The sequence below is a fragment of the Talpa europaea genome (genome assembly GCF_964194135.1).
Source record: "Talpa europaea genome assembly, chromosome: 6".
Taxonomy (NCBI): Eukaryota; Metazoa; Chordata; class Mammalia; order Eulipotyphla; family Talpidae; genus Talpa; species Talpa europaea.
The window spans coordinates 138,395,354-138,408,225 of NC_140072.1; the positions used below are offsets into that span (position 1 = coordinate 138,395,354).

The 12,872-nt window shown below is 69.5% G+C and overlaps 1 protein-coding gene across 2 annotated transcripts in view; it reads left to right on the top strand.

Annotated features, from left to right (window-relative positions):
* ATP11A (ATPase phospholipid transporting 11A) overlaps positions 1-12,872 on the top strand; it is a gene marked incomplete at both ends in the record, with an annotated part of 45,447 nt that overhangs the window by 23,899 nt on the left and 8,676 nt on the right. For both annotated transcript variants that reach the window (XM_084235503.1, XM_084235504.1), the window contains 12 exons: positions 150-323; positions 647-810; positions 1,849-1,920; positions 2,650-2,723; positions 3,410-3,513; positions 4,782-4,963; positions 5,359-5,610; positions 6,681-6,858; positions 10,885-10,987; positions 11,074-11,219; positions 11,547-11,606; positions 11,979-12,106. In XM_084235503.1, the coding sequence (XP_084091629.1) occupies positions 150-323; positions 647-810; positions 1,849-1,920; positions 2,650-2,723; positions 3,410-3,513; positions 4,782-4,963; positions 5,359-5,610; positions 6,681-6,858; positions 10,885-10,987; positions 11,074-11,219; positions 11,547-11,606; positions 11,979-12,106 (1,637 nt within the window). The remainder of the gene's footprint in view (positions 1-149; positions 324-646; positions 811-1,848; positions 1,921-2,649; positions 2,724-3,409; positions 3,514-4,781; positions 4,964-5,358; positions 5,611-6,680; positions 6,859-10,884; positions 10,988-11,073; positions 11,220-11,546; positions 11,607-11,978; positions 12,107-12,872) is intronic.

Here is a 12,872-nt window from a genome sequence, read left to right on the forward strand (position 1 = left end):
GCTTCCCCCGTTTCACCCGCGGTCGCGGTGCTGCCCGCACCGGCACCTCCCGGCGGTCCCGTGGCTGCGGGGCTCATGGTTCACCCGGGGCTGGGCAGAGCGGGCGCGGGGGCTTCCTCGGGCGCCGCCCACACGCAGCCCCTCCCCAGGTGGAGTACGTGTTCACGGACAAGACGGGCACGCTCACCGAGAACAACATGGAGTTCAAGGAGTGCTGCATCGAGGGCCAGGTGTACGTGCCGCACGTCATCTGCAACGGCCAGGTGCTGCCCGACTCCTCGGGCATTGACATGATCGACTCCTCTCCCGGCGCCAGCGCAAAGGTGGGCCCCGCGGTCCCCCCGCCCCGTCCCTGCATGCAGCTGCACCATGTTCCCAGGAGGATGAGGGTCCTTGGCGGGGTCCAGGGAGGCCACGTGTCCCCCAGGGAGTGACTGGAGACCCCGTGTGCCACCAGGGACTCCCTGTCAATGTGTGCCCCTCACAGCCGGCGCCGGTGGTCGCGCCAGGCAGGCAGCGGGCTGAGAGCACGGGGGCCCTGCACACCAGGTGCTTGACGCCAGACCTGGCTGCGCACCCCTGGGCTTGGCTCAGAGATGGGTCCTTGGCCCTGACTGCAGCCTCTGGGGCCCGTCTGTCCCCACAGGAGCGGGAGGAGCTATTCTTCCGGGCCCTGTGCCTGTGCCACACCGTCCAGGTGAAGGAGGACGATGACGTGGACGGGCCCCGGAAGTCGCCCGACTCGGCCAAGTCCTGCCCCTACATCTCGTCCTCGCCCGATGAGGTGGCGCTGGTCGAGGGCGTCCAGAGGTGTGTCTCCCTGGCTGGGCCCCCTCGCCGGCTCGTGTGGGGCCAGCGGCCATGTTCGGCTAGCACAGCGGCCACCACGCCAGGACGGGGGTCCTGCCTGCCCCGGGCTGCCCGCCCAGAGGTGCTGCGGCTTGGAGGGCAGTGGGCGCTGGGCCCTGGGCCCAATCCTCATGCCCGTCGTGCCGTCGACCCCGTGGGGTCCTTGTCTTGGAAGCTCACTTGACTCCTGCTTCAGGCAACGCTTGGGAACGTGCTTGTGCCAGAGGCGCCCCCCGCGGGGAAGTCCCTCCGGCTTTCCCTGCGGCCCTGCCCCGCCCATGGCTGCGGTGCCCGGCACCGCTGTCTCCGGGACAAGCCCTGCACCTCCAGACTGCCCTCCAGTCAGGGCAGCCCTGCGTTCGGTGGGCAGTGCACGCATGCACAGAGGTGGGCAGGCTGGCCTCTCTGCTTGGAAAGCAGGATCTCAGCAGGCAGGCCCTACCGGGATGGGGTCTGGGAGCAGGTGGCTGACTCACTGCGGCTCCGGGGCCAGCTCAGCCTCCTGGCCCCTATGGGCCCTGGCCATGGGCGTGTCCAGCAGTCGGGCTCCAGGGGCTCCGTCTGCCGCTGCCGGCTCCCGGCGTGGGGAGCTGCACCCTCGTCCTGGTGCTGCCAGGACGCCCCTGGCCCTGCACCCCACGCACACTTGGCACCATGTCCAGCCCCGGCTGTGCCACGGGGAGTCCCATAGCGGGACCACAGGCCTGGCCTTAGCACCTCATGGCTGTGCAGACGGCAGCCCTGACGCCCTCACACTGCTGACGATAGCGAAACCCACAGGAGTCACGACAGCGGCTCGTGGGGCTGGTGTAGGCCACCCTGTCTTTGTGGAGTCATTTGCCCTCACCAGATGTGGGCAGCAGGCAGGCGACAGGCAGGGCCGCAAGCGAGCCCAATGTCGAGACCCCTGCTGGCCACCCTGCGTGTGGAGGGCAGCTCGGCCCAGCTCGGCCTGTCCCTGAGGGAGGCGCCAGCCCTGGCCTGCCTTCTCGCCCGCAGGCTGGGCTTTACGTACCTGCGGCTGAAGGACAACTACATGGAGATCCTCAACAGGGACAATGATGTCGAGAGGTGAGCGCGAAGCTGGAGACCCACCGGGGCAGGCCGCAGCCGCCGCCTCCCGCACCTGGGTTTGGCGAGCTGGATATCGAGACAGGCCTTGGGGTGACTGCCGGGCGCTCCTCAGCGGCTCTCCCTGGCTTCCTGCAGCCCAGGCCCAGAAGAAATAAGAGTCACCTAGAGAAAGCCACTTGCTGCTGGGCTTCAGGGTCACCTGGGAAGGCAGACTTGGCCCTGCTGCGCAGGTGGCGCATCTGCAGAGCACCCAGGCACCCCGGGGACCCACAAGGAACTCCCAGAGAACCTAGAGGGGAACCCGTAGGGCCCCCCGCTGGTGAGCCGGGCAGGAATGTCAGAACGTGCAGTGCTGGCCAGCAGTCTTGAGGCCCGTGGGGCCCCAGAGGTGTCGGGGAGCTGGACGGCGGTCAAGGCTGCAGGTGCCCCGCAGATGTCGGGGGTGCCTGGACATGATGCCAGCTGCTGAGACGTCAGACTGCTTGAAACTGTCGGGGTCGGAACACAGACCAGCGCGAGCTGCCCACAGAACACAGATGCCGCCTGGCTGCGCCTAGCCCGGCTGGGGGACAGGGGCGTGGGCTCTGTGGGTGGCAGGACCCGGGGCTGGGGGGCGCCCTGGCCTGGGAGGCTCGGTGGGGATTGGGTGCCCGGCAGGGACACCCCGACATACTGCAGAGAGGGGCGCCCGCTCTGGCTGGGCGCTGACCTCGGCCTCCTCTCCAGGTTCGAGCTGCTGGAGGTGCTGAGCTTCGACTCGGTGAGGCGGCGGATGAGCGTGGTGGTCAGGTCGGCGGCAGGTGGGTCCCCCCGCCCCAGCCCGTCACCTGCTGGGGTTCTGGCGCAGCTTTGAGATGTGGCGACTTAATCTCTCGTTCTCTTTTAACGATACCGTGTGTCCTGCTTTTAAAAAGTGAAGCTTTCAGCTGCGCTGAGCACCCCTGGCCCCGTGCGCCCGGGGCTGCTGGGGGCCGGCGCCCCTGGCATCCACGTGTGGCCCCTGGAGACGGGCCCACTCGGCTGCGCGTCGAGTGAGACGCTCGCTCTGTTTGAGACGGGCGTGTGGGGAGGGCGCGGCTGCGGTGACCCTCTGTGCGCACGGCCCCAGGGGGTGCGGTGGGCGTCCCGGACCCCCAGTGACAGGGCGGCAGGTCTGCGCTCGGCCGGGGTCGAGCCCGCGCCGCCCCCTCCCCCCCACGAGGAGCCCTGTTACCCGGAAGGCAGGTCCTCTGCTCCCGAGGGCCGGCCAGGCCTGCCGGGTCCAAAGGACAGCACAGAGGGGGACGGACGTGTGTCCTCCGCCAGCCGCGCCCGCGTGACTGCCGCAGGGGCCACCTGCCCGCCCTCCCGCTCGTCGGCCTCGCCTGCCCTGCATGTCGAGGACGAGCGCCGCACGCGTCTCCGTCCCTGTCTTGTTCTCGGTGACACCTAAGGGCGTTTGCACCTCACGTCAGGTGACTAAGAAACCATCCTTCTCCCGCCACAGGGGAAATCTACCTCTTCTGCAAAGGAGCAGACTCCTCCATCTTCCCCCGAGTGACAGAAGGCAAAGTGGATCAGATCCGGGCCCGGGTGGAGCGCAACGCCGTGGTGAGCTGGCGCCGGCGGCGTCCTGGGCGGGGCTTGGCCGTGCTGGCCCGGGGCCTGCGGCCGCCGAGCCCCAGGAACCCTGCAGGGGCGGGCTCTGTCCGAGACGCCCGGGTCCTGCCATCTGGAGGTGCCGGGGCGCTTCGGGACTCCCGGGGCCCCTCCCCAGCGCCCTGGCACAGGTCTGCTCAGACTTCAGCTCCCTGACCCGTGGGCCCCCACCGTAACAGACTGGCTTCTCAGTCCTCTCTCTCGGTCGTCAGTGTCAAGAGGCCGCCTCCCCGTGCTGACCATGTGCCCCTTGGCCAGCTCTGTCTAGTCATCCCCACGGTGTTCTGTGGGGCCTGTAGGGGCCCCACGTCCTCTCAGGGAGGTGACTGGGCTCCTTGTGTGTTGGAGCCCTCTGTGCTGACCTCAGGGTCACCATGGGCACCATGTCTGGCCACGCTGGGGGGCATCTCCAGCCCGAAGGCTCTGCCTCACAACCCTGCTGGCAGGCAGCAGCCAGCTCCTGCTCGCTCCCCTCTAGGCCAAGACTGTGTCCGGAGGACGGGCAGAAGTGTTCCAGAATGTCCCAGGGTGTGGGCCTGAGCCACGATGCTCTCTGGTCCCACCCGCCAGCTCCGCTCTCCTCCCGAGGGCTCGAGGGACAGTGGCCGCTGGGCACCCTGCGGGTCTTGTCCTGCAGATGGGTCTGAGGTCGCCTAAGGGATGCCAGGGAGCTTGGGGAGGCAGAGCTCAGATACTGCAGTTTTCAGACTCGCTCGTGAGCCGCTGTCTCTGGACGTGGCTGCTGGCGCCAGGCAAGGCTCATCCCGTCCAGGGCGCTGCCAGGCTGGCCGTCCAGAGGTGGGGTGGCTGGACCTGACCGTGCTGTCCCCGGCCGTCGGCGCATGTGCCATGGTGGGGGCGAGGGTGCTGAGGAAGGGCTCTCGTGTCTGCCCCTGCGGGCCCAGCGGGTCTGCTGCGTGACCTGCTGTTGCCCTGTGAGAAACAGGCCCAGCCCGCACTCCCACCCAAAGCGCCTGCTCGGGCAGCTCCTTGATGCCCACTGCGACTGCCGTTGTCCTCAGCGGAGTCCTTGGTTTAACGCTTTATTTCTCGGAATGAAAGCAGATCTCTCGCTCCCGTTGGCGCCGCCCTGCGGGCTTCCATGTGAGCCCCTCGTGGCTCCTAACGCCATCGGGGCCTGGCGCGTCCGCGGCTCACGCGCTGGTTTTGGTCCCCTGCTCTGCGCGGGCGGGTGCGCTCACGGCCTCGCTGTCCCCCAGGAGGGGCTGCGCACGCTGTGTGTGGCCTACAAGCGGCTGGCCCCGGAGGAGTACGATGGCGTGTGCCGGCTGCTGCAAGCCGCCAAGGTGGCGCTTCAGGACCGCGAGAAGAAACTGGCTGATGCGTACGAGCAGATCGAGAAGGACCTCACCCTGCTGGGCGCCACGGCTGTGGAGGACCGGTGAGTGGCACCCGCTTTCTGGACACGGCGGCCGGGGACGCCTGGCCTTCATCCTCCACACGGCCGCGCAGCATGGGCTTCAGGCATGACACATGGCCAGTCGCCCCTGGGGGCGGGGGGAGGCCCCGCAGCCCCAAAAGACCGCAGTCGGGTTGGGTGCTACTCAGAGACTCCGGGTCCAGCCTGCTGGGCGGTAGGTGCAGGCAGCCCACAGAACCTCAGGGTGTCCCGGCCCTGCCCCGACCACCTGCCGGCTGCACCCCGCCCGTCTCCGCCGCAGTCACTGCTCTGTGACAGGGATGGCGGGAACGGCCTGCGGCTCTGTGGGCCCCGGGGCCGGCAGACGGCCTGGCGCTCGGTGTTGACGGCACGTCGCCGGTCCGTGTGGCTCCCAGGTTGCAGGACAAGGCGGCCGACACCATCGAGGCCCTACAGAAGGCCGGGATCAAGGTGTGGGTGCTCACCGGGGACAAGATGGAGACCGCGGCGGCCACCTGCTACGCCTGCAGGCTGTTCCGCAGCAGCACCCAGCTGCTCGAGCTCACCACCAAGAGGATAGAGGAGCAGAGTCTGCACGACGTGCTGCTGGAGCTGAGGAAGACCGTGCTGCGCGGTAGCGGGACCCTGGCCAGGGACGGCCTCTCGGGGTAGGGGCAGGACTGGCGCCCTGGTGCGTGTGTGGTGTGTGCAGTGCACGTGCGTGGTATGTGCATACGTGTGTTCACTTGCAAAGTGCTGGGGAGGGGATGGAAAGAAACCTGAGCAGGGGACCTGAGCCGTGAACCTGACTGTCCCAGGCGCGCCGAGACGCCCGGGCAGCACCACGGCCCGAGGAGGGAGGGGCCGCCAGGGCATGGCTGTTATGGCAAAGCAAAATCTCACCCTTCCCGTGAAGGCCCCCCTCCCCTTCCCTGACACATCTCCGCAGCGCTGCACCATCTAAGGTTAGAATCAAGCTTCAGCAGGTCTATCAGGTCAGTTTCCAGTTACTCTCAAGTAACTAGAGACATTTTCTCACCTGACCTGCAGAATCCCCATGCAAATTAGAGGTGTTTCTGGTATTTGTAAAACCCAGCGAGGATGCTGTGGGCTGACCCTCCCGGCAAGGCTCTGCGGGCACAGCAGCTGCAGCCGGGAGCTCAGAGGGTCCTTGCAGAGTTTATAACGCAGGTTCGCCGCAGCAGGTATTGCTTTAAAGATGACGCCAGCCAGCAGAGAAGCACAGGGAAGGGAGAGACCACGTTGTCTGCGGCTGGATGGGCCCCTTCTTTAGTCCTTCCTGGGGGAGGGGGGTGTCATAGGGGTGAGGGTCCCGATGTTGCTGGCTGGTGGGCCACTCCGAGGATGTGACGCAGGGCTGGTGCCGGGTTTGTCCCTCTGCCTGCGGCCTAAGCTGGAGCAGAAGTCCCTTCTCTAGTCGTGTCCACTTCAGGATCTGGTGGCCATCCCATCCCAGGCCAGCTGCTGCTCAGATCTGGTTTCACAGCTTAAGGGTCTGCTGGCCGCCGTCACCCATCCTGCTGTGGTCCAGAGCTGGACCAGAAGGTCCTAGCCCTCAACTGGACAGCGACGTCATCAGAGCCAATTCAGATTGCAAACTCGTCCGCACACATGGGTGGGCCGTGATGGGAAGCTAGTGCCCGTGTGGCCTCTGCACACGCCGGCATCCCCCGTGGTCTGTCCCATGTTCACTGAGCCGCCCTCTCCCCGCCCCCAGGCTCTCGGCAGACGGGCAGGACTACGGGCTCATCATCGACGGGGCAGCGCTGTCGCTCATCATGAGGCCCTGCGAGGACAGGAGCTCCAGCGGGAGCTATCGCGAGCTGTTCCTGGAGATCTGCCGGAACTGCAGTGCTGTGCTGTGCTGCCGCATGGCGCCCCTGCAGAAGGCCCAGGTGGGCGGGCGGGGCGGTCACCGGCTCTCAGTATCTGGCGGGGGACTGGCCACTCATTCTCAGCCGGCGGGGGAAGTAGCAGCCACTCGCTCATTGTTGCAGCCCCTGTCTCGAGAGCCCCAAGCCACTGCTTTTTAAAATTGAAGTTGAAACAGCAGGGAGGCCCGATGGGCAGAGTGCTCGCCCAAGACCAGACGGCCGCTAAAGGCCAACAGGCCCAAAGCCGAGCGCTGCGGCGAGACGACACCCCCAGGGCGGCCCCAGAGGACAGGGTCTGCGGGGCCCCGCGCACCTGCACGAGGCCTCGGGCGGGAGCAGCCCCTGCGGGTTTGCCTCCCGCGCGCAGACGAGCTCACCGCGGCCCACGCGCCGGCCCCCAGCGTGCCCACCGGAGCAGGGGCAGAGTGCTGGCCGCCCGGCAGCGCGCCGGGCAGCACCGGCCAGCGTGACGGTCACCGCTGGCCCCAGAGGCCGGTCAGGGACCCCCAGGGTCACAGCTCCGGGGAGCTCTGGGGCCGCCAGCAACAACAGCTCTTCGGGGCGCCGGGCCGGGCTCTGGGCTCCCTCCTGGGCTGGAGGCAGGACGAGGCCCTGCCCTGACCCCCCTCCCCTCCCCGGGGGCGCGGCCGCCGGTGCTTCCTCAGAGTCAGGACCTGTCTGCTCTGCCGGCGCCGGCCCTGCCTTATAGCCTCTCGGGGCCCCGCCCACAGGTCTGATTGGACCATTTTTCAATCCTGTGGCTGATTGGGCCATGTGGCCTCTAGCTCACACCTGATTGGTCTGCGCCGTGATCCAGGACGTACATAGGCGAGGGCGGTTACGGGCTGCGAAGCCACAGCTGGCCGGGCGGCCGGGCCGGGGCGGCCCCGGCGCAGGCCAGACCCCGGGGTCTCCGGCGGCAGCAGCTCTCGGGGCGCCTCTCCGGGCAGAGGCCTGACGAGCCGGCCCCGGCCTCCATGCCCGCGGGGCCGCCCTCCGCGGGCCGCTCCCTGCCGCCCGCGCGACCGGCTTATATCCCCTCGGGGAGCCCCGCCCACAGGCCTGATTGGCCGCTCTCGATCCTGGGGCTGATTGGACCATTTACCCATCAGCCCATCGCACCTGATTGGGCCACGCCAGAGTCCCGGAAGTGCGCTTCACATGAAAGGGCTCTGAGGCGCGCCCGCCACTACTGACTTGTGGCGAGAGGCTGGGTCCTGGTAACAGGACTCTGATTGGATCATTTCGCACCAATCAGCTCATAGCTTGCACCTGATAGGCCCACTCCACGATCCAGGAAGTACACTTACTTGAAAGGGTGCTGAGGCGCAGCTGCCGCCGCGGCCTGAGGTGGCGCCGGCTGGGCCGCGCCCGGGGCCCCTTCGCCGCCGGTTGCGGCTGTTTTCGGACGAGTGGTTTTTTTACCTTCACATCGTCGTTCGCTGCGGTTTGTCCTCGCGGCGTCCACGCTCTCCTCAGGGGCGGCCCCGCGGCGTTTCCGCCCCGACGGGCCGTCCGCCGCGCGTGGCTCCCGGGCCCTTGCTCGGCCCGCGCTGTCCTCCCGCCGCGAGGCCGCCCGCGCTTCTCCCCTCAGGCCGCGCGGCTCGTCCGCGCTGCTGCGGGCGCCGCCGGGGGGGCCGGGGGGCCAGGGCCGCGGGGCGCGCCTCTCCACGGGGCCGGCCTCCGGCCCGGGCACCCGGCCGTGCCCAGGGCCGTGAGTCGCGGCAGCGCGCGGTACCCGCAGCCGAGGCGTCTGTCCCGGGCGGCTCCACGCCCGAGGCTGAGGACCCCGCGCCGCTCCCCGGGGCTGGGCCGGTCGCCCGGACACGAAAATCCACAGATTGCCCCTGTGGCCGGCTCCGGCCCCGCTCGGGCCCCGCTGCCCCCCTCAGGCCCTTCTCAGGGCCCCGCCCAGGCCCTGCTGCCCCTCTCAGGCCCCCGCTCGGGCCCCGCTCAGACTCCCGCTCGGGCCCGCTCAGGCCCCGCTCAGGCCCCGCTCAGGCCCCGCTCGGGCCCCGCTCGGGCCCCGCTCGGGCCCCGCTCGGGCCCGCTCAGGCCCCGCTCAGGCCCCCGCTCGAGGCCCCGCTCAGGCCCCGCTCAGGCCCCCGCTCAGGCCCCCGCTCAGGCCCCCACTCAGGCCCCGCTCAGGCCCCCGCTCAGGCCCCGCTCAGGCCCCCGCTCAGGCCCCGCTCGGGCCCCGCTCGGGCCCGCTCAGGCCCCGCTCAGGCCCCCGCTCGAGGCCCCGCTCAGGCCCCGCTCAGGCCCCCGCTCAGGCCCCCGCTCAGGCCCCCACTCAGGCCCCGCTCAGGCCCCCGCTCAGGCCCCGCTCAGGCCCCGCTCAGGCCCCCGCTCAGGCCCCCACTCAGGCCCCGCTCAGGCCCCCGCTCAGGCCCCCGCTCAGGCCCCGCTCAGGCCCCCGCTCAGGCCCCCGCTCGAGGCCCCGCTCAGGCCCCCGCTCAGGCCCCCGCTCGAGGCCCCGCTCAGGCCCCCCTCAGGCCCCCGCGCAGGCCCTGCTCGAGGCCCCCACTCAGGCCCCGCTCAGGCCCCGCTCAGGCCCCGCTCGAGGCCCCGCTCAGGCCCCCGCTCAGGCCCCGCTCAGGCCCCCGCTCAGGCCCCGCTCAGGCCCCGCTCAGGCCCCGCTCGAGGCCCCCCTCAGGCCCCGCTCAGGCCCCCGCTCAGGCCCCGCTCAGGCCCCGCTCAGGCCCCCACTCAGGCCCCCCTCAGGCCCCCGCGCAGGCCCTGCTCGAGGCCCCCACTCAGGCCCCGCTCAGGCCCCGCTCAGGCCCCCGCTCAGGCCCCGCTCGAGGCCCCCGCTCAGGCCCCCGCTCAGGCCCCCCTCAGGCCCCGCTCAGGCCCCGCTCAGGCCCCCACTCAGGCCCCCCTCAGGCCCCCGCGCAGGCCCTGCTCGAGGCCCCCACTCAGGCCCCGCTCAGGCCCCGCTCAGGCCCCCGCTCAGGCCCCGCTCGAGGCCCCCACTCAGGCCCCGCTCAGGCCCCCCTCAGGCCCCGCTCAGGCCCCGCTCGAGGCCCCCACTCAGGCCCCGCTCAGGCCCCCGCTCAGGCCCCCGCTCAGGCCCCGCTCAGGCCCCCGCTCAGGCCCCGCTCAGGCCCCCGCTCAGGCCCCCGCTCAGGCCCCGCTCAGGCCCCCGCTCAGGCCCCGCTCAGGCCCCCGCTCAGGCCCCGCTCCAGGCCCCCACTCAGGCCCCCACTCAGGCCCCGCTCAGGCCCCGCTCGAGGCCCCCCTCAGGCCCGGCTCGAGGCCGGTGACCTCCGCGGGCGGGCACGGCCCTGTCGACGCGGCCTCGGGATGCGGAACCCGGCACCCGCGACCGCGCAGCAGGGAAGGGGAGAAGCAGAACCTCCCGAACTAACGCTGGACCCGCCGCTTATTCGCGCCACTTCCCGGGTCTGGCAGCAGGTCCCGGGCCGCGCGCCGCCGCCGCTCGCCCCTGAGGCCGCCAATCCTGGTGGTAAAGTCGCGGGAACGCCCCGGGCGGTCTCCTGAGTCAGGCTGGACTGGACTGGACCCGGCCAGCGCTCTCCTGTGCAGAGCCGAGCTGACCTCAGCCATTCACGGAGCCGGCCTGACAGAGGGGCCCGTGGTGCGCCTGCCCTGGGACCCTCAGCCCCTGGCCTGCGACGTGTCTGGGCCGGCGGGAGAGGGTCCTACCCCTGGTCTCCAGCACCTCTCCCGCCTGGCCCGGCCGGTGGAGCCCTGAGGGAGAACAGGCCCTGCAGCGTCAGGGCGCCCGAGGAGGGGCCTGGGCAACACCCTGGGGGAGTGCAGCTTCGCCAGCCGTCCCCTGTGCACCCCACCCCTGCTCTGGGCCTGCTGGTGTGGGAACCCCCATGTGGGGCCATCCCCACGCAGCCCCTGGGCTGGATCCCATTTTGCTTGGCTGTCAGTAGAAGAATCTTGTCTGTGGGGATAAAATAGGCTGAGCCCAGGAAGACACTCCACGTTCCTGACCTAACAGGCTTCTTGGCCGGCCTGGCCCACAGATGGCTGAGCGGGAGCAGAGGGAGACGTGCCCGCTTTCTCTTTCAGATCGTTAAGCTAATCAAGCTCTCCAAGGAGCACCCCATCACCTTGGCCATCGGGGACGGGGCCAACGATGTGAGCATGATCCTGGAGGCCCACGTGGGCATCGGTGAGCTGCAGCGGTGGCTGCCCCGGAGGGGCGGGGCAGGGGCGAGGGTCAGCCAGCCCGCTGGTGACAGCGACGTGCCCTTGCAGGTGTCATTGGGAAGGAGGGCCGCCAGGCTGCCAGGAACAGCGACTATGCCATCCCCAAGTTCAAGCACCTGAAGAAGATGCTGCTGGTGCACGGACACCTGTACTACGTGCGCATCTCCGAGCTCGTGCAGTACTTCTTCTACAAGGTGGGCTGCGGGGAGGGGCCGCCCACAAGGGCGGGGTGGGCAAGGGGCTCTCCCTGGAGAGTTCTTACCCGCGGGCAGTTTGACCCTGCGTCTGTGCTCCTGCCCGGGCACCTCCCCCTCACACCTGCTCCTCCCGTCCCCCCAACTGTTGCCTTTACCAGCTGACCCCAGTGACTCGGGGTGCCCCTGAGATAGGACGGTCCAAGCCCATGGGTGCTGCTCTTTGGGGTCGTTCTGTCCCAGGGTCCGGCTGGGCAGCATCGGGAGCAGCAGGTGCCCTCAGCCGGTACCTGCGCTGACCTGACCAGCGTGTGGCTTCTTTTCCAGAACGTTTGCTTCATCTTCCCGCAGTTTCTGTACCAGTTCTTCTGTGGCTTTTCACAGCAGGTGAGTCGTGTCCTCAGTCACAGCGGCCCTTTCTCGCGTGGGGGGGGTCAGAGAGCCAGGCAGAGCAAGCGCCCCTGACCCGCCTGGCCACAGGCCTTGGTGCTGCCCACTGAGTCTGCCTGAATGCATCCCAGGCCCAGGGGTCCCGCGGGATCTCACCAAGACCACCTCCTGACTGAGGGTGTTTGGTGAGCCCTACTGCACCCCCAGGGGTCAGGGCAGAGGGAGGAGCTTGGTGACAAGGGGCAGAGAGGTCAGCTTTTGCTGGCCACTGGGTCCAGGGGCTCTGGAGGCAGCCAAGTGCTCGGGGGCAGGGTCCCCCAGACCAGCCTGGGAGCTGGCGAGGACCTGGCCTCCGTCCTGGGTTTGCAGACGCTGTACGACGCGGCCTACCTGACCCTCTACAACATCAGCTTCACGTCCCTCCCCATCCTGCTGTACAGCCTCATGGAGCAGCACGTGGGCGTTGAGACGCTCCGCAGGGACCCCGCCCTGTACAGGTGTGCCCGCGGCGGGGACGCGACGGGGTCGGGTGGGACAGCGGCGGTGGGGGCGAGCGGGGAAGGTTCTGCCACCTGTGACCCGAGGGCCGTGGCTGGAACTGGCCCGGGGATGCTGCGTGCATCCTCGTGAGGCCAGGACCACGCCCGCCCTGCGAAGTAATCAGGAGATGCTTCTTCTGCCCTCGGGGTCCCTCACGGCTTTCTCAGTTACGTGTCGTCAAAAAGACACCGGCCCTTCCGCCTGCGCTTTTGAAAAATGATGACGCTCCACGTGCCGATGTCCGGCTGGTGACCCCGGCAGACACCGCTCAGCCGCACAGCGGCTCTGGGCACCACGGCCTGCACCGGCCCCTCATCCCCGCTCCGGCGGGCGCATGTCCCTTGCCTCCCGGCTCCAGGCCTCTTCTCACCTCCATGGTTCCTGTGGCCACAGTACAAACCCCCCTGGTGGCCTCGGCCGCACGGGACATACGCGTGACTGGGGTTTGGAGTATGAGGGCACCAGGGACGGTGATGGGGCCCCCGTCAGAGTCTGCCATGCGCCGTGAGTGCCGGGGTGGTGCGCACCCCAGGGCCTGTGACTGCTGTGCTGGCTGGCAGCGAGGAAGTCCAGGGTCCAGGGCAGTGGCCTAAGGGTGTCTGTCCCCCGTCCTGGCCTGTCCGTTCTGAAGCAGAGGTGTGACGTGGCATCACTGCCAGCAGTGACAGCACAGCCCGCCCTGCGAGGTAAACACCAGATGCCACAGTCACTCAGGGATGTCAC